At 44.9% G+C, this 23160-nt stretch overlaps 2 protein-coding genes across 4 annotated transcripts in view; one reads left to right on the top strand and one right to left on the bottom strand.

Moving 5' to 3' along the window:
- The window catches only part of smap2 (small ArfGAP2), a 16758-nt gene extending 14984 nt beyond the window's left edge, over positions 1 to 1774 (bottom strand). The window contains exon 1 of the mRNA XM_023832080.2: positions 1067 to 1774. Within this exon, the coding sequence (XP_023687848.1) occupies positions 1067 to 1169 (103 nt within the window). The 5' untranslated portion in view covers positions 1170 to 1774. The remainder of the gene's footprint in view (positions 1 to 1066) is intronic.
- col9a2 (procollagen, type IX, alpha 2) lies at positions 508 to 23160 on the top strand. Of its 3 annotated transcripts, none has more exons than XM_023832068.2 (32): positions 508 to 871; positions 4276 to 4350; positions 5306 to 5341; positions 5438 to 5500; positions 6392 to 6445; positions 6696 to 6731; positions 7289 to 7312; positions 7977 to 8030; positions 8141 to 8194; positions 9269 to 9316; positions 10221 to 10277; positions 10374 to 10427; positions 12807 to 12860; positions 13008 to 13061; positions 13605 to 13658; positions 13932 to 13985; positions 14414 to 14467; positions 14604 to 14657; positions 14913 to 14966; positions 15576 to 15620; positions 15963 to 16016; positions 16208 to 16261; positions 16348 to 16401; positions 17117 to 17188; positions 17543 to 17578; positions 17714 to 17758; positions 18260 to 18292; positions 19013 to 19159; positions 19863 to 19917; positions 20079 to 20267; positions 21234 to 21311; positions 21815 to 23160. In XM_023832068.2, the coding sequence occupies exons 1-32, from the start codon at positions 671 to 673 to the stop codon at positions 22018 to 22020; spliced, it is 2202 nt and encodes a 733-aa protein (XP_023687836.1). In that variant the 5' UTR covers positions 508 to 670; the 3' UTR covers positions 22021 to 23160. The 3 variants fall into 3 exon arrangements, with proteins under 3 accessions (XP_023687836.1, XP_023687838.1, XP_023687837.1); XM_023832070.2 differs by lacking the exon at positions 508 to 871 and adding an exon at positions 1872 to 2158; XM_023832069.2 differs by lacking the exon at positions 508 to 871 and adding an exon at positions 2761 to 3087.

Raw genomic sequence — 23160 nt, 5'->3', positions numbered from 1 at the left:
ACATACATTGCAGGAATAAGGGCGCCCCCCAAATATCACATAGGCCTATTTCTGTTTATCACAGACAAATGGCGGGGGGGTTAAATAAAAGTTCTGGAGTTTCAACACTTGACATACTGTAAGTAACAAAGGGCCAACTCAGAGAAGAGGGAATATTTACACTCGCATGCAATTCAGTGTTCCACGCATGATTAAAAGTGAATACTGACGGACACACAGGACATAAAAAGAAACATGTCGCTGTGACAGAAACTCGTTCCTCCGCATTTCCTCGTGAATCGTATATTTTGATGATCGTGAATTTCGTCATCGATCAATGACACGAAGCAGCGCCACGAGCCGCAAAGAACAGGAAGTTGCGCTCACAAGTAGCAGCTCGTATCCATGCCGTGGGTGTAAAGGTGACTTTACCGGCGATCGGAGCCGCTCCGTGCGTCCGTGCGCACAAGGGCACGCTCGGGACAACTAAAGGGGCTACAGCGTACAGTGCACAAGTTGCATGACCATAATGTACTTTTACGGGTCCAAAGGGGCATCACACCAAGTGCACAACAAAAAAAAACATCGTTATGTTGCATAGGAAAGGGGGGTCGTTTTATTGCTACGTGATATCGTAAAGCTTGGTATTTGTAACTGTTTTGTTTATAAAGGGTAATCGTTTTTATTAATCATGAACAAGTCAGATCGATCATCCAGTGAACCGCCCCCCCACCCGCCACCAGCTGAAAAAGCAGGCATCACGACATTATATTTTATGCATAAATCAACGATTTTGTGTGTATTCATAACACTGAAAATATATGTTGGGGGTAACCACCGAAAACACTTAAGGGAATCATTCGGAAACCTTGCTTTTGCTATCCACGTTCAGGTAAGATTTATTATAATTTACCGGAGGCTACCGCAATAAACACAAAGTAGAAGTTAAGACCTTAAATAATACTGCACACACCATCTTCGTCAAAACAGTTATTAAGAGGACGATGATTTAATACCCAATAACCACAATGCACGTCTTTGCTGGCAAAATAGTTGCTGAAAAGGAAATGATGTTACAGATTCTTACCTTTTGCAAGGCAATCGGCGCAGAATTTATTCTCCTCCAGCGAAAGCAGCGAAGTGAGTACAGCTTGGTATCGGTCCACGTCTTTCACCGATTTTCCGGTCATTTCAGATATATTTCAGATTCCGATGTTCAGATATTTCAGACCTGGCTGTTCTTCAAACCCCAACTTACTTAATTTAAACAGTGTCAAAAGAGAACAAAAACAAGATGTGTGCCTTCCGCCGTGTTTTATAATGAATAGAAAACAAGACAATAATTCTGTTAATGTACAGATAACTGTTGATGATTAATACCGCAGTCCTTATCTGATTATTAAATTCTGAGCGCGCAGTGCAGTACCGCCACAATAAATCTTTTACTATGTATTTGCGTTAATTATAATTAAGGGATCGCCTCACGTGCGGTAGCAGCGAGCCCCGTTTCTCTTTCAAACTGTCTCGTCTGCTGTCCTCACTTATCATAAACCCAACTACGGCTCAACTACCGTACATCTCAGTCGGATTTCCTGTTTCCGCCGCCCTTTAAATTCATCACTATTAAACACTCGCTATTACACAATTCTGACCCTGTCTCTCACAGCTATGCCCATTTCTCGATTCGTAGTCACCAAATAAAACCAACTGGATTTACATCCAAATCCGCAGTAAAGTATATAACAGGAATATAAATATTTACTTAAAATACCGCAATAACCGTAGTCTTAGCCGTAATATTTCGACTAAAGGTGCACTACATGAAGCCGTCCCCCGCTTTATTAATTGAAATAGCGCGCCATCTGCTGTTTAACCTGGGGACAGACGTTAAAGATAAAGTTAAAACGGGCAGTTTTAAAATCTTGTAGGCGCATTGGAATTTCACAATCCCCCACTAAATATGCTGCCATTTTAAAAATATTCTTTTGATTCTTAATATGTGGGTACCGTTTGTTTTTTAAATAATGGGGGGAAAAATCATAAAAATGCAACTTAAGGTTATGTTGTATATATAAATAGTTGGAAGAGACGAGTGCTGTTTTTTGGGTAAGCATTACAAATAAAACAAATACACCTCACATCGTTTCGTTTAATGGAGTCTTCGCTACATGTAATTCAGGTGAGGATTTTTAAACAGCATAACCAACGCGTGATTACTTAGGCTGCACTTGTAAACACCGATCAGAAATACATGCGCCATAACAAAATACCTGAGAATGCTTTATATCGGTGAGATCTATTTAAATTCATTTGCACAATACCAAAGTTAATTATCCCTTTTTGAAACTTGTATTAATATTATAAAGTATAATAAAAGCAACGTCACAATTTATTTTAGGCCAGATTGAGACTTTAAGAATTTATTGATTAATAGCCAATATAACGAGGAAGAGGTTTTACCTGTGACCAATACATTAAAAACCAGGGAAATGTTCTCCATTTTTTTTAATTAAATCAATTATTTTTGACATTTACACAATTACAGACCTGAGCATTTCTTACGGGGCTGTGGTACAACGACAGGCCTCTAGCACCGCACTGCACTATTTAACATAAAACAAATGATCTGAATATGCTATTTTTAATACGTGCATCTGATCAGTTGAGAGATGCAAAATGTGCTATCCCACAATCCTTAGCAAGCGCTCCAGTAAAACGGGAAAGTTCTCACCATTCCGAAGTTTATTCCAGGTGGAGAATAATGGCAGCTGTATCCAATGTCTTCCCTCAGAGTCCTGCAGCCTAAGCATATTCATGAGCCACTGGGGTCTGGTTCCGCCCCCAGCGTTAGTGGGAAGCCCGCAGGTCCGTCAGATCCTTAGCGTCGGGCGCTGAGGGCTCCCAGTGTTTCCAGGGGCTGGATGTAGGGCTGGCTTTCCCTTGCTTTTCCCCCATTTGATTTCTTGTTTCTTTGCCTTGAGTGAGTTTACGTCTTTAGCGTCCCGGAGTGGACAGGGAGCGGCCGGCAGACTCGGTATGGAGGGATACTTTGTGACTCTGAGGACTCTCATCCTTCTGCAAGCTGTGTGTCTGATTTTGGCCCAAGTGGTGAGTGAGGCGTCGGCGTCCCTTTGACGGCTGGCGGTCCGAGGAGGAGTGCGAGGTGCTCGTGGGATGGTGGGGAGGTAGTGACTTAGCGAAGCTGGCTGCTGCTCAGAGCTGGGACACCCTGGACGGTCCCCTATGCCTCTGAGAGGGACCACTGAGGGCTTTGGGAGGACCTTCTCAAGAACCAGAGGGATCTCAGCCGAAACCATTCGATGTGACTCCCGCTTTAATGCATTTAAGTCCCGGACTCTCAATGATATATTTGGGTTTGAGATGTTGAATGAGAGTCAGCGGCTTTTCGGGTTATATTTCTGGTGTTTGTGTTCAACTTTGTGATTCACTTTTTGGTGAATATAGGTCCTGTATAGCTAATATACAAAATGCAAAGCAAGTCTGGATCTGAATATTTGAGATGGTTGTGATTCATTTTTGTGCCTAGGTGAGTAAGTAAGTGCATCACGTTAGTAGTGAAAACTATGTGTGGAAGGAAGCTGGTGTGAGTAGGGAGAGAGGGAATGGAGAGACACACAGGGCTCTGTGTTTAATTCTTTTAGCTGGTCACTGTAAAGATAGAGTCCACTGAGGAGAGAGCGTCATTAGCTGCACTGAACTGCACTGGGGGGGGGGGGGGGGGGGGGGCTAAAAGGCCATAACTGGAGCTCATTTCTCCATAGTAAATACTCAGGCTATGGGGAAAAGTGAGTGTTGTCATGTTCCTATGATGAAGAGTTATACCGCACTGGTCCATTTGCAAGGTCCGTTCATATGAGAAGAAATTTCTTCAGAAGGCCTCAAAATCTTTGGCTGCATCAATGGCAGAATTAAATTTCAGCGTCTGCTACGGGGCCCTCGCTGGGAATTCGCACCCTGCTCCCTGCAGCCCGTAGCTAATGCCTTTCTCTCTAGGTGCTGTTAGCAAACAGCCATCAAGCACACAAGCAAAGATAACAGACCAGTGTGAAAAGGGAACTGGACTCTCTACCTATCTGTGTTCATTATCCCATTTGCAGTTTTAAATCTGCAAGCAAATGAGGAAATAAAATGATAGATTTTCAAATTTAAATTTTAAGTAGCCGAGTTGTAATGAATTAAATTAGTTATACCTCATGCTGTAAAATAGGTCTGTTAAGCAGTATTACTAAATCAAAAATCGAATTATTACATGCCAGTGGCTGTATTTCATTGCAGGCCAGTCCACCAGGACAGCTGGGTCCTCTCGGACCTCCAGGACCCTCAGGAATCCCTGGGTCTGATGGTATCGACGTGAGTACTGGAGTTATTTTGCCGCACCAGTTTGTGAGAGCAGTGTACAAAGACAGCCATTGTACACTACGTGATTCGAAGCGAGCGCTCTACCGCAGCATTGCAGTCATGCCACCAGAGGGCGCCCGAAACGAAAACATTGCAGTACAAAAAGAGCACTGTGCTCCGGTATTGAATATTCTTTGAAAAGTTCTCTTCCTTTTGGAAACGATCTTGCATTAGGGTGAGAAATGTGATAAGGTTGATGTGCTATCAAATGTCGCCACATATTTTTAAACTTTGGGGACAGTTTTATATTTATCGATTCACTTAGAGCCGTAAAAGCATAATTTACAGCTATCCAGGTGTGAAGACATAATTATGTTCAGTGACATAATTTTTTTTGTAAAGACATGAAATTAATAGATGAAATTCAAGTCTATAAGGGCATAACAACTAAAATAAATATGCACAAAATATATTTTTGCGAATATTTATATATATAAATTTCCATAAATTTCATTGTGTGTATTTTAAACCGCAATAGGTGTACCAAAGCGTGAAACTGGCTGTTAGCTATGACAGTTAAATATAATTATAAACATGCCCACATACAGTACATATTTACATTCCATTCTATCCATCCATCCATCCATCCATCCAGCTGCTTGTCCTGGTTAGAATGACAGGCAGCCTTGGGTCTATCCCAGGTTACACAGGGTATGAGGCTGAGGTACATCCTGAATGAAATTCCAATGAGAATATCTCAGTTTTCCTCTAAAAACTAGGTAAAAATCAGACATGTGTCCCATGAAGTTTAGCGCCATCCAGTGGTTGTGAAATGTAACTGAATTTTAATTGTCTATCTGCAAGGTTAGGACCAGCAGAACTCCTTCCAGTAAAGTTTGTGAATTGTGTTTGTGAATAACCCTGTGAATAAACCCTGAATAACCTCTGTCTCTCTGCCACACTCTAGGGAGAGAAAGGACTCCCAGGCCCCCCCGGCCCAGTAGTAAGTACCATCCCTGCAGCAGAGAGGCTAACCTCAGAAAGAGTAATTGCACAGAGTGTGTTTTGTGAATACTTACCCCTCTGTTATCATTTTTAGGGTGCCAAGGGGGAGCCAGGAGAGTCAGGGCGGGATGGTGCCCCAGGAGAGAATGGAATTGATGTGAGTCCTGCTGTGGGGTTTTTGGCGTTTTACGAGAACCGCTTTAGGTGCTGCTAGAAGGTCAAAGGTCACAGTCCACTTTAGTGACTATGACAGTCTCAAGGGGCACCAAGTCATAGTTTCAGGTAATAAATGTCACATTGTGTGGACCCTGGAAGGATGAGAATTCTAGAGCTCCAGTATATAAACAGCTGATATATGGAGAGAGTAAAAGGTTTCCCAAATGAGTATTTATAATTTTTTACAAGTTCTGCTGTAGGGAAAGGACAGTGAGGATACCTCCTGCTGTGTCTCAGTCACATAAAAAGTTAAAACCCCAACTCAGCAGGGATTTGTAAACTAATCCATCCAGGAATTTCAATCCCAGCCTCTTCTCATCGCACTGAAATGTCAAAATGTGTTAAGGGGCTGTTAGCCTCTCAGAGAGCAGAACTCCTTCCTAATGATGGCAAAGTTTCCCTGCACCTTACTCTAACAAGGTATATTCTAAGACATTATAGTCTGTCAGCTATTAGATCCCTAGTGTTACTGAGGATCTCTGAGCAATTTGTACACTAGCTTACAAAACAGGGGCAGAAGGAATTAACAATGTACGCTGATATTGCATTGGCTAATCTGTGTGGAAGTCACACCTCACGCGAGGGTGGTAGGAACCCCAACAGCCTTATTTGCCTCAATGGACCAAAAGTGAACCATCAATTAAACATAAAACACAGACAACCAAGCACTTGGAAAAATGTATGTGAGATGGTACCTTTGTGGTGGGACAAAAAGACCTCAACCGGGCTCCCATGATGCATATCTCCTCCCACCTGGTCCTTCACCTGCTCCTTTCCCGTGATCCCGGCAGTGGGCCTGGTGAAGTTTAGCACTTCTCTCTCTTTGTTCCAGGGGCTGATTGGACCAAAGGGAGAACGAGGGCCAATTGGGAACCCTGGCCCCAAGGCAAGACCTCCCCTTTCACCAACCAGCCAATGACGCAGCACGCCCATTTTGTCAAAAATCAATGTCTGCCGTCATAAGATGTTCTGCTACTTACCTGCATTTATGGAAGCATCTCAGACATGATCTACCTCCTTCACTAAAACCCAGTTACACCCAGCCAAATTCCGCTTACCTTCCACAAACTTTATACTGTCCAACTGTAACGTACACAAATCAGAACCAAATCTAACCCATCCTGCGGTTCTTCCAGGGCCAGCCGGGGCCCGTAGGAAGACCTGGACCGCCGGTAAGTACAGCCATTTCTCCATGCCACGTGATTAGTCCATCAACATCAGGCAGTGTGATGTTTAATACACACCAAACAGCGTTCTGTGAGGAGATATTAAGATGATCTAATCAATGGGACTGTCAGGACTGTCAAACTTACCTTTACTTTTAGGTCCCACAATGAAAATAGGAAGAATATATGTTTCATAATACACAAGCAACTAAACATGCTTCTGTCAAGAATCTTATCTCGCCCAAATGCTTTCCTGGGTTTATTATTTGAAGAGCAGACACTTATATACAAGCAAGTTAAATAAAACAAAAAAGACCACCAGCTGGCTTTTAGAAACCTCATCCCTTATTAACGGTACATTTTAAACATGTTCTCTGCAATATTCTCTTATTTCCTCGCCCATTATGTAACAGAAGTTTTACAAAACTTTTCAGCCATGATAAGTACAGTATAATAGTAGTAATAAGTATAATAGCGGGTCAGTGAACTGCCACTTCACTGTGAACCAGTGAACCAGTGCTTCACTGTTAACCTAACTGTGTTATTCTTTCACTGTCATGTAGGGGCCTGGACTTCTCGGACTGCCTGTAAGTATAGCCAGACTGAAGGTCCAGTGTGTCTTGACTGTAAAACACTGCAAATTGTGAAAGAACTTTGCCAGCACCTACCAGCCATTGCCAGAGTTGCCCAAGAATAAAGGCTAGCCTCTCCAAAACCTGGGATTCCTGTGAGAATGTCTCAGTTTTCCTCTAAAAATGAGATAAACAGACATGTGTCTCATGAAGTTTAGCACCATCCAGTGGTTGTTAAATGTAACTGAAATTTAATTGTCTATCTGCAAAGTGAGGACCAGCCATACAGGGCCCAGTAAAGTGTCGCGGTGTTTGTAACCATACCAGGACTCATCGGACTCATCAAGGCCAATCAGAGTTTGTTTGGTGCAGTACATTTTTAAAGTTGCCATAACGTACCTTACATGGCTTTTCCATAGAGAAAATAAAACAAATGGGGAACACTGTGCTTAATAACACTGCTTAGTGTTATCTATGCTTAATAACACTGCTAGTGTTATCTATGCTTAATAACACTGCTAGTGTTATCTATGCTTAATAACACTGCTAGTGTTATATGCAGCATATCCCCTTCATTTCCTGTAAGGTACATTTTGCTTTCAGAAGCGTATTTGCTGGATCTAATGGCATGTTATCTTCTCCTCTGTCTCTGCATCTCTTCTCCCTCTGTTATTACCAGGGACTGCCTGGTCCAATTGGTCTGCCAGGTGTAATGGGAAAAGCAGGCATCAAGGTATTAGCTGGGTTATCACCATGGTTACCAAGCCCGTTCTGCAAGGCGTGTGTGCCGGTGTGTGTGTATAATATTGTTCCTCTTTTTCCTGCTCTTCCACTCTTAATTAGGGCCTGATGGGTCCACCCGGGTTTCCAGGATTACCAGGACCCCCAGGCAAACCAGTAAGCTCACTCGGTGATAGACCAGTATAACCTCTGTAACCTTACCTTTTTTCCCAGTCAGTGATGAGTTAACGCTTCCAAAGAAATATGCATTCAGAGGTATGTGAAAAGAATATAGGAGCTGGCAGAGATATTAGACACTTGGACCGCAGGTTTCTTGGTTTTTTAAGATAAGCTGTATGAGGTGAATTGTTTAGCTGTATAACTGGAGGAGCGCGAGTGCAGAGTGGAAGCTGGTGAGCTACAGAATGGTGCAGAATGTGATCGACCGCAGAACTGCGAGTAGCTGAAGTGTGGAGAATGAAAGGGCAGCACTCAGGTGAAATCGGTACATCGCAAAACGCTGCTGGGCAGTAGAGGGGTGTCTGATGGCCGCTTCTCAAGGCCAGACGAGCGTGTGGCACAGAAGCAGGTGCTTTCTGTGGGCTGTGGGAAGATAGACAGTACAGACGCTCCTCTACTTATGAAAGAGTTACGTTCCGAACGGCCGTTCGTAACTTGAAATGTGCGTAAGTCGTTATTCAACATCATTTTAAGGGTATACGCAAGTACAAAGAACTAGGATGCTGGGAGTCCGCACGCTACGCTGCTGCTGCGCGCCCCCGCACCCCTGACTCTCCCCATCTTTGATGCCCCCCCAAACGCCAGACTCTTCAGACATGTTAGTCACTCACACCGAAGCTGGGGTTTGCTCCATGCGTGAAGCTCACAGACCAGAAGGTTGACGTGCACCTCCAACCTCAGACAGACCTGTAACTGTAACTCCTGTAACTCCACCTGTCTGCAGGAGGTTGGGCTGCTAAGAGCCAATAGTTGCTCCGAAATGTAGTTATTCTCCATCCCAGCCTCAGTGAAATACATATTCATGAGCTAGCTGAGTGCAGAAAGGCTTTTTGCTGAGTAATGTTTGTAGCGTGCTCACATTTCTCTGCCCAGCTAGCATAGCGCAGCTAGCACATTAGCGCTTAGCTTAGCCATTAGCACTGCTAGCAGCCAGTTGGTTGGGAGTCCTTTCAGGTTGAATGATGTCGGTGTGTCTCCTTTTTTTCATTCAGTCTTTCCACTTCTCTCCAGGGCCGTCCAGGAAAGTTCACAGGAGAGGAAGGAAGTGCAGACTTCCAGGTAAGACCTGCTTTCCCATTCAGACTCTTCCTCCTCCTCCTCCTTCTCTTCACCCTAAACTTGTTGCCACTCGTACAATAACCATCTAAATGTAAGTGATCAGCAGACAACCAGACGGGAAGGCATGCAGACAGATGGGAGGGCATGCAGACAGACGGGAGGGCATGCAGATAGACGGGAGGGCATGCAGATAGACGGGAAGGCATGCAGATAGACGGGAGGGCATGCAGATAGACGGGAAGGCATGCAGATAGATGGGAGGGCATGCAGATAGACGGGAAGGCATGCAGATAGACGGGAAGGCATGCAGATAGACGGGAGGGCATGCAGACAGACGGGAAGGCATGCAGATAGACGGGAAGGCATACAGATAGACGGGATGCATGCAGACAGACGGGAGGGCATGCAGATAGACAGGAGGGCATGCAGACAGACGGGAGGGCATGCAGACAGACGGGAAGGCATGCAGACAGACAGGAAGGCATGCAGACCATCAGGAAGGCATACAAACAGACAGTAGGGCATGTGGACCGACAAACACATACCATGATAAATTCTGTTCAGGATCACAACAAACTGCCTTTCTATCTTATTCTATCTTCCCTCTCTTTCTCTTTCTTTTCTTTACTTCCTTTAATTTTTAGAAATCTACTGTATTGATTTTCACTACTGCCCATACTTAAATCTATTTAATTTTATTTCTGTTTTTAATTATTCTTAATCTATGTTCTACTTTTTTCCAAATGCATTCACCAGTGCTGCCAAGACAAATCCCTAGTATCTGTAGTTGCTTCCAGCCAGCGAATTCTGACTCTTTTCCTAAATTCAGTTCACTTTAGCATGATCAGTATGTGCTGTTTATGTCTGGTGCACGGATCAGGACCAGTTTTCCCTTCCCTTCCAGTGTCCCACAAACTGTCCAGCAGGACTGAAGGGACCCCAGGGTCTTCAGGGAGTTAAGGTTAGAAGAAATCACGAGCCTGGATAGAATCTCCAAATGGTCTCTCTACCTTGATGGAATGGTTGGCCAGTAATTCGATGGTATTCTCTCCCCCAGGGACATAAGGGTCGTGCTGGGATGCTGGGCGATTCCGGGAGCATCGGCAAGGAGGTACGTGCAGGAGCAGTTTGCTGGTCCACAGCACCATCAAAACACCCTCTCATATAGGACTTCTATCAGCTTCTCATATACAAGGTGTCCTCCTGAACAAGAACTCCAATCAGCATCTCAGCTGATGGTTTTGGCTACGGAAATTACCCTGAACATGAACGATGTTTAATGCGTAGATTTTCAAGCAGTTCAGACAGTAAGAGAAAATCAGCTAGCTTCTGAAGGGTGGGAGGACCGCAGATAAGATGGTGGTTAAAGAGGGTGGCCAAATTTAGCTGTCTTTGGATAAAAAGCAGCATTTTAGCATCCGACATATGAGAAAGGAAGGTGTGCTTCAAGGCCAGAGTGGTGATGACCTACCCTGGGGATTGATGGAAAATGATGTGCATTTAGGTGGTCTGTAGGTGATCCACCTGACACCCACTACACCGTGGGATGATGATCCAGACCAGTGGAGCTGGATTAGTGATAATGATGCCTCCTGAGTAGTGATTGGCACTAATCTAGCTGCGATTAGTCAGTCCTGGCTGAAGCAGAACACAGATGACTGAGATGAAAGGCATCCTACAGGGAATGGCATGGCTGGCAAAGCCAGGTGAATTAATCCGAGTTAATGAGCGCCTGGAGGACACAGAAGCTGTGATGTAACGTGTAAGCTGGTCCATGTCGCAGCACCACTCGATCGCAATCAAGGAACGTCAAAGCCAGCAATGGAAACATCTACTAAACGACATTTTAACTAGTCAATGACTGTGTGTTATCATTTAACCCCACTGAATATCTCACGTTTTGTAGAGAAAAGAAGCAAAATACACATACTGACTGTCAGTCGCAAACTAGCAATGAAACAAAAATAATATAGACGTCTCCAGAATTCTGATTGGTCTATTGAGAGTTTGAATAAAATTGCCCCCAGGCTGGTGTTAGGTTATTCTGAAACAAACCCATCCGATACCGTATTCACTGGAGTACCTGCCGATTTAGGGATGTTTAAATATTCCAGAGCAGGTTTTGAAGCCACACATCAGTAGGCCTTGGGCCCCAGCTGATCACATCAAGTGACATTTTAGACAGGCTTCACAGCCCGGGTCGTCTCTGTCGCTCAGCATGGTGACACAGTCCGTCAGAACCAACACGGAGTCGTGCTGTTATATGTGCGACACGATAACTGCGTGGGATCGTGTTCTCTTTGCTCTGCTGTCGTTGTTGGGTGCTGAATATGTTCCTGTACAGAGAGGCTGTTTCCTCTGAGTCAGCTGCTGCAGTCACGTGGCTGACAACATTTTTTGTTGTTAGTGTGGCATCAGCCTGTATTTGCTGAAAGCATTTCAGCGTTGTCCATAAATGAAATAACTCGTCATATTCATCATCATCATCATCACCCCCAGCTTCATTAGTTCTCTTAAATGTGTAGGCAGCGTATAGAGCAGGTCAGCCTAGACCTTTGCAGCTCCTCTGGGGTACCTTGGAACATTCCCAAGTAATCTGGGAGATGTAATCCCTCGAGAGGGTTCAGTGTCTTCTCCGGGCATCCCTCCGATAGGACGTTCTCCGAACTCCTCACCCTGTCATGGAGAGTGAGCGCAGCGATCATGCAGAGAAATCTCATTACCGCTGCTTGTGTCATTTCTTTCAGTCATTGCCCACAGCTGGTAACCATAGGTGAGGATAAAGATGCAGCCTAACCAGTAAACTGTGACCCTTGTCTGACTCCTTACTTCCCGTTTACCATGGAGCTGCTGAGTGGCCAAAAAAACCGCAGCTACTAAACTGCACTGCATCTCAGTCTCATGTTCCATCTCACCATCTCTAATGAACAAGATCCCAAGGTGTCTAAGCTCCTTCACTAAGGATAGACGCACCATCTCTTGTACCTGAAAGGGGCAATCGATTCTTTCCCAAGAGAGCACCATGGCCTTGGTTTTGGAGGTGATAATTCTCACCCCTGTAGCTCCACACTCATCAGATATATCAGGGGTGTTCTGGAGGTCCTGGAGGGGTCGGGCCAAAAGCATATTATCTGTGCATATCAGGGCTCTCACCTCTACCCCCACCCATACTGAACATATTGCCAGCCCAGGCAATGCCTTGATGTTCTGTCCATGAAAACCACAAAGGCCCTAAGCCTGACTTTCACTTTGGTACGTGTTACACAATCTAACCGCAATCAGTTGTACATAACGTTAAACTGCTCAGATGAGAATACTCGGACCAAAATAAACAAGTTAATTCATTCGACGTGTAAGTGCTTCAGTTCTTGAAGATGTTTTTAGAGATGAAGCAGACGTGATCAAGGCCCGAGGACGTTCCCCACGCTGCACAGAGCACCGCCATTGTTGCTGGGATGTCTCTCCTTACTCTTCTCTCTTCTCCTTGCAGGGAATCAAGGGCGACGTGGGAATCTCTGGAGAGCAAGGAATCCCTGGACCTCCGGTGCCCTATTTCATTCCTGTTGGGTTGGGCAGTTCTTCAGCTGTATTCTCAGGGGCATTGTTAGGGCATGACGTGTTGAGCGATAACCTGGGAGATGAGCACTGGGGTGACGGCAGCTTCTGATGGTCTCTCTCCATGCCCTCGCAGGGTCCCAGGGGGCTCAGAGGTTACCCCGGAATGGTTGGACCCAAAGGGGAACCGGTAAGTATACCAGAGAATGGATTAAAGAGAGCAGATACATTTGTAACCATGTTGGCTCATTTTAATCTATGTCGTTAGCATAAGAACATACGGAAAAGAAATGCAAACATCAGATGTTATCGAGGAGGGTACGGCGGGTTGCGTCCGTTGCGGTCCGTCTGTAGTAGACGATCCTGAAGTTTGATCTGTCTTACAAGGTGCAACAGAATGCCAGCATGCAGGAGTTATTAACAAATTAAGCAACCTGTAATCTGTTAAATCATGGCAATTAGCATGCCACTGTGTTTAGCATCTTCACACATTTCTGTGTTTACATCGCTGTAATCACCTTTTAGAGATAAGTGTATTGAGAGAAATTAAGTGGAGGTACAAAACGTCAACACGTCTTACGCAGGCTTTATTTGACACCAACCAATCAGCCATCTGTTTTGCTCTTATGTTTTTTTATACTTAGAAGAAAATATGATTTTTTATCCCCCTTGCCCAGTTTTGGTTTCAGACTTGCTGGACTACAATATTTCTTTGGTCGTTCTTTTTGATTAGGGTCCTCAGGGATACAAAGGCATTGCAGGACCTATTGGCATTCCTGGTCTACCGGTGAGAGCAAGTTATTCTATCTTGCATATATGAATACATTTTATAGTTAATATAAGTCCAAGCTAATTGACAGTGGAATCTATTTCTATCTCAGACACTTAAAAGAAAAGTTATTCCCACTGTAAATACAAGACTGTTTTACAAAGTTGGTCTGGCATTGTCTGACTATATTGTTAGTGACTAGATGCTGGCCTGTGTACTGGGCGCCCTGTCTACTGTCCAGCACCAGCATTCCATTTGATTAAAGACACTTTTGATTTCTTCCTCTGATAGGGTGAGGAAGGACCCCGGGGCCCACCAGGAAGTCCTGGTGAGAAGGGAGACTTGGTAAGTGCTCATCTATTGGTCTGTTTGACCCAGCTGATTGACTGTCCGGCCAATGAAAACAGCTCTTAGAACAGGCAAAGCAAAGGAAGCTATCCCTGCAATTGGCTCTTGTCTAGATATAGATATAGAGCTTGTACCGTACAGAGTATGATTACGGTTATGCTTAGTTGGAGGTTTGTCAGCAAACTGCCAACTCTACCGAATCAAGCAAGGAGTAACAAGCAACTTTACCCAAAAACATGACTGGACTTTATGCTACAGGATGCTTCAGTAAGCCATAAAACTGCATGTTCCCATCTACAGAGACACGCAGTGACTTTTATACAGTAATCCAGCTCCTATTTCACGACTCTGGTGGCTGTTGGCAGCATATCGCTGTGATTGGATGGTACCTGATACTCATTTAGTTTTATAATCAATGTCTACAGGGCGCTCGTGGTATCAGGGGGCCGCAGGGTGTCGTTGGCAAAAAGGGGGAGCACGTGAGTAAAAATAACTGAATTAAATCTATACAGCTTGTTCACATGTTCTCTTCTGTTATGTATTCTGGGTGAATAATGTTAGTATTAATATTAGGTAATGCTAATCGCTAATGCTAATATCATCGCTATCATTAAGGGTTTGCCTGGCATTGATGGGAAGGATGGCACACCTGGCATTCCTGGAATGAAGGTAATTAAAACTGGGCGCAGCTGCCACAAAAAGGCACAGCTGAAACATTTTTACCTCCCTCGTCTTAGTCTTTTCAGAATGCTGTAGTTAGTTATGACCTTACTGCAATGTCACAGCAATGATGAGGGAGTGTTTAATTCGTTAGAGATCTGGAATAGAAGCGCCAAGGCGTAGGTGGGGGAATTAATCATCGTCTACCATTATGTCGCACACTGATTTTCTCTCTTTGAATCCCCTCGTCTGGTTTATCTCTAGGGAAGCCAAGGACAAGCTGGCATGCCAGGACCTCCAGGCCCACAGGGGGCAGCGGTGAGTAATTCTCCAGATAATGCGGCAGTATTGTCTCCCGAGCATGTGCCCGCAGCAGAGTTGATGTAGGAGTCACCTTGTCGGTGAAGTGACGTTTTCTCCATCAGTACATATAGTCTTTTCCTGCTGCTTTGCGCCACTTAAGAGTTACCATATAAGCTGCCTGGGCATTTCACCAGCAGGACATTGTCACCCTTCCTACTTCTGAATTTAAACCTTCAAATATCTCTGTCACAATTAATCGTTTTTAAGCGCTCTTTGTGTACGCGTGCCAGGATAATGGACCGTATTAGGCATGCATACTGCATTCCAGGCACACTGGATAACGTCTGTGAAACGCACAAATAAATTACAGGCCTCAGAACCTCAAAACAGAATGATATCCAGGAGGCACGTAGCCATGCAGTAAAATAACCCGTCAGAGCCCCCTTGAAACTTATTTGGTACTGATCAGGCATGTAGGCAGGTATCAAACCTACAAGCTCCAATGCCCCAAGAAACCTTCTAGCACGGCTGCTGGACACCCAATTAAAATATTTCTGGGTACCGGCCAGATATCTAGGAAACCTCAAAAGCAGTGGGTTTGACCTACGACTCTGTGCCCTTTAGGGATTGCCGGGCAGCCCAGGGCCTAATGGAGGACTGGGGGCAAAGGTGAGGCCCTCGCCTTTTGATGTCATAACGAGGTGTTACACTTTATTGCAGGGTTTTGTGACTTTTTCTCATTAGTATCTATAATTGATCTGTTACTTGTTGACTCCAGACTGATTTCCTGATTTTCCTGGTTTACAGCAGTTCTGTGGACTTACTTTTAATAATCAGTAATCCATTGATTATCTACAGTACATGTTAAATGTCACTATATCTATTCAATGTAGAGACATATTGCAATTTGTAACACCTGAACTATCAGAAATGTAACATATATTGCTGATTTTGTATGGAACTGCACCTGTGTTTAAAAGAGACTTCCCCTCTCTCTGTTTCGGCGGGTAGGGTGAACCTGGACCCCGGGGTTTGGTGGGAATGACTGGCCCTCCCGGACCTCAGGTGGGTCACCTTTGACAATGAAACAGAGAACATTCAAGAACATCCACATGATGCAGCATAGTTATGTTACTAATGCAAGGCAGCAGTGCTTAGTAGTTGAAGAAGTGGCTTTTTATGGCTGGGGCTTCAGTTAGGGAAAGTATCTCCCAAAGCAATGGTTTCTAAACCACTCTCTCGAACCCTGTCCACAGGGCGAGCCAGGCCGACCTGGAGAAGTAGGAATGGAGGGTGTTCCTGGCCCAAAGGTAATTCTCAGCAGCCCGGAAACTTCCGGAATTCAGACGAGCAGTCTTCCCTGCCTGCTGACTGTCCCAGCTCTTCTCCTCCACAGGGGGACCGGGGCCAGAGAGGACCAGTGGGGCCTCAGGGAATCGTCGGACAGCCTGTAAGACATCGGGGGACTTTGGTTGACATACAGTAGCAGTGTGGTTGTGTTTTTGAGGATGAGTGGAGTCGAAAAACTAAATGTATAAATATTTATTAGGTGCACCTAGTTAGTAACAGGTAGGATCCACTTTTCCCTCCAGATCTTCTACAACAGTAGACAAACTGTGAATTCAAAGAAAGCTTTCCGCACGCCACTGTTGTTCTGAGCTGTTAGTCTTGCACTTGTGACCTTCTTGTTAGCTGTAATATGATTGGCCATTCGCTTCTGACCTCTTCTCTGACAAGGTGTTTCTGCCTTCGGAACTGACACTGACAGGAGTTTTTGTTCAGAAGCACCCTTGAGATATTGTACTGTGCGAAAATCACAGGAAGGTGGCTATTTTCTAAGATACTGGAGCCGACGAGACAGGCACCAACAATCAGTTCAACCAAGAATATTCAAAATCATTCACCATCTTACCATACGTCTTAGCCACGCTAATGCCTAGCCAATCAGTAACCGGACATTTTGACCCTGTATGTGTGGTCGGTGTGTGCATTAACGAGCTGGTGTACCACCTGCAGGAACTATAGGGTCTGTTTGCAATCTGATATCTTTTTGAGGATGTGACTGCATGAGTAAAACCTGTATTTCGACTGTGTTTGGTTTTGAGGAGTGAGGTGAGATCACCATAAACTTGGTCACTCCCTCACTGGCTCTTCCTTTTATACAGGGCAGTAAGGGAGAGAGAGGACCAATGGGTGTCCCCGGACCTCAAGGCCTCTCTGGGACCAAGGGCGACAAGGTGGGCGTGTATCTCTTTGTCTTGGTGGATTCACAGCACTGGCACTTCTTGGCCACATGGTGGCACTCTTTACACATAAAACTCTGTTCCATGGAAATGCTGGTGCCCTGGCGGAACTCCAAGGTCTTCGGAGGCTGAGATTTAGTTGACAATTTGGATTCTAAATCCAAATCCAAGGTGTTATTTTGAGAATCTTTGTTATATAGCAAGAGTCCTACATTAGCCGCAAGTTGCTAACTTTGTAAACTTCCTGACTCGGGTGATACGTACTCACACAATTCCTTCATTTAAGATGCTCACGTATGGAATAGAGTGATTGCCAGATGTCTGATCTAACCCATCTTATTTTTACAGGGATTCCAAGGAAAAGTTGGAATGAAAGGAGATTTTGTAAGTGTGCCTCCACTTAACAGAACCCTTTATATTTTGGCTTTGCTGACAATTGAAATCATGGTCTCTTGCAGTAGGGGAAATATTTTTTATCATGGTATAGCTGGCACTCAGCTGGGAATTTCTGCCTGACAGGGTGATCCAGGTGTAGAGGGACTGGCGGGAGAGAAAGGAGAGAAGGTAAGAGGGTGGTGGGAATCGGGGAAAGGGGGGTTTAAGATGCCAAAGTGGACTCCATCAGATAACGCTTCAAAGTGCCATTTTGAGTAAGCCCTACTGACAGACTCTGCAAACGAATGGATCCTCGGAGGTCCTTAATGCAGAACGGCTTCCTCTTTGTGCATCGGAGGATCATAATTAAGCTCTCTGTGAATGTAATTTGACACTTTAAAAGCTTGTGCGAGTTTGCCGTTCGATTAAATAGCTGTAAGTAGCGCAGTGTCTTTAAAACAGCCCAGGCTACGAAGTCCATATGCTCGTGATTTGTTGTCGCATAATAATAGAAGTGTTGCTCTATGCGAGTGTGAGAGAGGAGCGTGACCAGAAGGTTATGGGCTCTAAATCCAGATGGCACATTTTCCTGCAGTAGTTCTCAGAATCCACTGAGGTTGCCTTTAATTTAATTTATTTCTGGAATTTTGCTTTTGTTGCCAATAATCCATTGTTGTCTTCCTCTCTTAGGGTTTGTCTGGAGAACCTGGACTGAAAGGACAGGTATAAAACACACACACACACACACACACACACACACACACACACACACACACATTTGTATTCATATCTTTGTTGTCTCCTAACCCCATCAGTGACCCCCACCCAGCCCTTATCTTACTCCTAACTTAATCATAAATAACCAAACAATTTTTGCCATTTCTATTTTTGATTGCAGTCAGAGATTTTTTATAAAATTTAGGTTATCCTTGTGGGGACCGAAAAAATGTCCCCACAAGATAAAAGTTACAGGTATTTATTACGGTGTGGGGAAATCACGATGTAAAAATTACAATCCCCCCTCCCCCACACTGACACATTTAATTTTACATTATTGTACTTGAAGAGTGACTTCATGTTATACTATATTAAGTCTAGAAAGCTGGGCAAAATTTGAACACTCATAAACAATGCCATCTATTCAGAGCTTACTGTTAAAAGTTTTACTATTAAAAGTTCTGAAGGTTCATTCTACTTTTATGCGAATGGATGACATGAGGTAGAACACCTTCGATTGATGCTCAGCTCCACTACTGAGATGAAATATTTTTAAACAGATAGACACAGACACTGAAATCAGAATTACAAATGAAACCACATAAATGAAGCAGCAAGCTTTTGCACGGCTTGGTAAATCTAAATCCTGCAGTGTCCCAATAAACAGGTTCCCTGTGTTGCGGGGACCACATGCTGAGGAACATCTTCCCCTGCTTCTCCTCACAGCAAGGAGTGAGGGGTGACCCCGGTCACAACGGCCCTACTGGAGACTCTGGCAAGCCTGGAGACAAGGGCCCCCATGGGCTACCAGGGCCCCGGGGCCTCCATGGAGAGCGAGGAGTGCCAGGCATGCCAGGGAGGTCAGGAGTTCCCGTAAGTCGAACCCGCTGCACAGCGTGGCACAGTATAACACAGCAAAGCTCCTGTCAGCTCGTGGAAGTTTGACTTACACAAAAATATTTTGAGGGCAGAAGGAAAAATGATTGGTTCAGAGAGACAACCAATCAGACTGTAGAGGAGGTGGGTTTAAGCAACTCAAGGAGGCGGGACCAAGGCATCTGATTGGTTGGTCCTGCCTTCTCTAGTTGCTTGGACCCACCTCCTCTACAAGCTGATTGGTTATCTCTGATTGGTCCGTCTGTCTAAAAAAGAACATTTTTGTGTAAATAAAACTCCCATGAGTGTGCGTGTCATCGCTACGAAGAACGATACAATACAGCACATTGCAGCGCAGGGTAATGCAACACAGAAAGTATCACTCTGTAGCACAACATGACCCAGTACAGGGCAGGGCTCTGCTGTACGATACAACAAAACACAGTGGGAGCTAATTTTACAAAATGTCCGAGATCAAGAAACAAGACTGAAGGAGGAGATCCAGGGAAACCTCTTCTGACAACAGAACTGCAGCCCAGCGAAAACAACAAAGACATGAATGCAGCGAAATATCGCAACACAACATGATCACACAATATAGTTGAAAGATCATACAGGAGGGGGCTTGAGCTTAGCTTTAGCCTTTATCTCTGCTGCTGGTGCTCCTGTCCACTCTGCCCTGCCTCTGCTGCCCATCCAGGGCCGGGACGCCACAGACCAGCACATCGTTGAGGTCGTGCTGAAGATGCTCCAGGGTGAGTGACTGTTTTACTTTGAGTTTCCTACTCTAACGTCCCGTTTCACTGGGGCTGACCGAAAACCAAAAAGCTGGTATAAATCAAGAGAGCATTTGCCTACCCCCCTGCTGGCCTTTTCCCATGATGCCCGGTTAACCTGATGCCCTTTCGGCTGGCAGAGCGACTGGCAGCGGTGGCTGTCAGTGCCAAGAGGGCAGTTCTCGGTGGAGCGGGTGTCATGGGCCCCCCGGGGCCCCCTGGCCCCCCAGGACCCCCCGGTGCACAGGGACCACACGGACTCACAGGGTCTCGGGGCATCCCTGGAATCCTTGGTGCATCTGGACAGATCGGGAACACTGGCCATAAAGGTACAGATGGGTCGTGTCACTGGGGTACCGAGTCTTTGGCTGTGTCCCGATTCAGGGGCCGCATCTGTCTAAGACAGCATTCGGGGACTAAATGCGTCACAGCGGTGCAACGAGTTCATCCCATTTCGAAGGCTTCTTTAAATTCAGTCTGGGGATGCCTCCTTCCACCCCATGGATCCTTCACAGCCCAACATATCCCAAGATTCATTGCTCAGAGGTAAAGTGGGTGTGTCACGGCTAGGGTGACTCAAGGGTAGGGGCGGGAACAGCTGGTGACGCAAATAGGAAATTCGCAGGCCATACTGTCCCATCTGACAGCGCTTTCTCTTCGACCTTCGACGAACACAGCCTACAAAAGCTATACCTTCATAAACCACGTCCTTCGAAGGACGCAGCCCCTGAATTCGGACACAGCCTTTGTCTATTCATGGTCTTTAAAGAATTCAGGCCAGGGCAGTTTTAACAAAGTGCAGCTCAGCAACTTGCCATGCAAGAGTAAGTGTGAATATAATGTAATTCTGTAATTCTAGAGTGTAAATTCGGCATGAATGTGAAAAAGGTAAAGCGTGGTTCAAACACTGACATTTCAATTCATATAGTCACATGGGAGGGTGAACGTAAACAGTACTATTATAATGTGTTAGAGGTACATGTACAGTAATATAGATAGTATTTAACTCCATTACTGTATGTTTTAACTCTTGAAGCGGTTGGGGGATGGATGGATGCTTTTTAAGAGTGACTTACAAATTACTCTGCATCTGAATTGAGTAGCACATTAATATAGAAAAGTGGGGTGAGCTACTGAGAATATATATCTCACTTTAAAGATGGATGCCGGTCCTGATCCAGTGCACACATGAACACTAATCAGACATTTAGAAATGTACACCTTGGGGTGATCTCCTACTCATCACTGCATCCTCACTTTCTGCTTGCTAAATTCATCATGGCTGCTTCCTCCAGGAAAGCGGGGTCCGAAAGGTGCGCAGGGAGACCCAGGTCGTCCTCACCCCGGCCAGCCCGGACCTCCTGGAATCCCAGGTGAGATCACATCTCCAGCTGGTGTCTGTAGTCTGCATGAGGGACAACTATAAATAGCTTATAAAATCACTGGCATCACAACCCACTCTATGTGTGTATTGTATATAATAATAATAATAATAATAATAATAATAATAACAATAATAGGTTATATTTATATAACACCTTTCACAATCCCAAGGTCGCGTTAAAGAGAGGAAAAAAAAAAACTGACACTATGGAAAACTACAGCACCCAGAAGGCCTTGCTGCTACAACCCTGGGCTGAAATGGCTACTTGAGCTATTTTTGAAGCCCAAAGAATAATGAAAGAGAACTAAAAATGATGACACATCAATAAACTGCAGTGTGAAAAGTTTGATGATTGGGGGGAAGGGGGCTATATTACCTGTCCAGTTTTCCTGAGGCATGGCCCCTGTTTTGCTGGCTGGGCCTGGGCCTCACCTGACCCTGGGTACGACACCGGTGCCTTTAGCTTTGTGCCTTTGCTCCTCCCCACCACAGGTCCCCAGGGTGTTGACGGCGTGGCCCGCGATGGCAGGCCTGGTGAGCGAGGCACCCAGGGTATTGCGGGTGTAGCAGGGCGTCCCGGAAAGGTGGGCCCGCCGGGACTCCCCGGCTTCTGCGAGGCGGCAGCTTGCCTTGCGGCCTCAGCCTACACCTCCCCGCGTCTCCAGGAGGCGGGCACTATCAAGGGGCCCTCAAAATAAGCCCTCAGTGTTGGTGAGTCAGAGAATGAGAGAGACCTAGAGAGACTGGTGCACACACACGCCTTCCCTTCTGTCGGCCATCATGGAGCGGTGGGAGGGGTCGTTCCTTTGTGATTGATGTTACACCCTCCAGTCTGAGTGGACGGCTACTTCCATTCGAAACCATCTAGTCTGTGATTGGACAGTCTGCACCTTTAGTCACTTCGGAACCACCAATCTCCCTGCTGCCACCTATGCCCCTCCCCCTCTCCAGACACAGGAACATCCCCATTAACGTCCTTGACATTGCTGTGAACAGCCCTGGACTGACAGAAGAGAGATTAAAGGTGCTACACATGTTTTTTTGCATCTTCTGTTTCTCCCACATCCTGGTAGCATTAGATTCATCCAATCCATTTAAAAGCACAAACATAAACATATTCCACATAAAAAAATGAACGTGTATGAAACAAAAATAACCAATAAAATGTTGTAGTTAGTACATTATATGTATTGTTAATTACCTCATGTGACAGCTTAATTTCAATGGTTTTCCTGTCTGTGCGGTTCAAAATCTCACTTCATTCAAGCAGTCTCCACACAAACCTTTACCGCTTCCTTTAACTGTCCAGCAGTGGTGGAAATTTCAGGTCCGGAAAGTACAAATCCAGGCCAAGATATTGTTCCAACTAACCAGTTGACTATTAAGAGTCACAGTCATAGAGTAACTTTTTTGCGTGGTTGGAACAAAATCATGGTCTGTATTATTACTTTCTGGACCTGAGATTTCAAGTTCTGCTGTCCAGACAACTCAATTCCCACGATTCCATGCTGTAAATCTTTGTAAATGTGTGTTTTCATTATAATAGGATGTTATAAGATCTAGTGTTTCATCCTTCATACCATCAACGTGTATGATTGAAAATAAGAAGGGAATCTGGTTATTTTCATTAACAGAAATCTATTTATTGTTTTGTTGGTTCAACTGTAAAGACTTATAGTATTTTGTCCTGGTTGTTTCATGGAGCCAGAATCAATAAAGAGGAACCTTTTATAAAAGTGAACGCTCTTCTCTATCGCCTGCGAATCAGAAATTGAATTGTCTCGTTTTGAATCTGTGGCTTGAACTGATTTTCTCCTCTTACCTTCCTCCCATCTTGT

The sequence above is a fragment of the Paramormyrops kingsleyae genome, chromosome 23 (genome assembly GCF_048594095.1).
Source record: "Paramormyrops kingsleyae isolate MSU_618 chromosome 23, PKINGS_0.4, whole genome shotgun sequence".
Classification (NCBI taxonomy): domain Eukaryota; kingdom Metazoa; phylum Chordata; class Actinopteri; order Osteoglossiformes; family Mormyridae; genus Paramormyrops; species Paramormyrops kingsleyae.
This window is presented reverse-complemented; position numbering and strand designations above follow the sequence as displayed.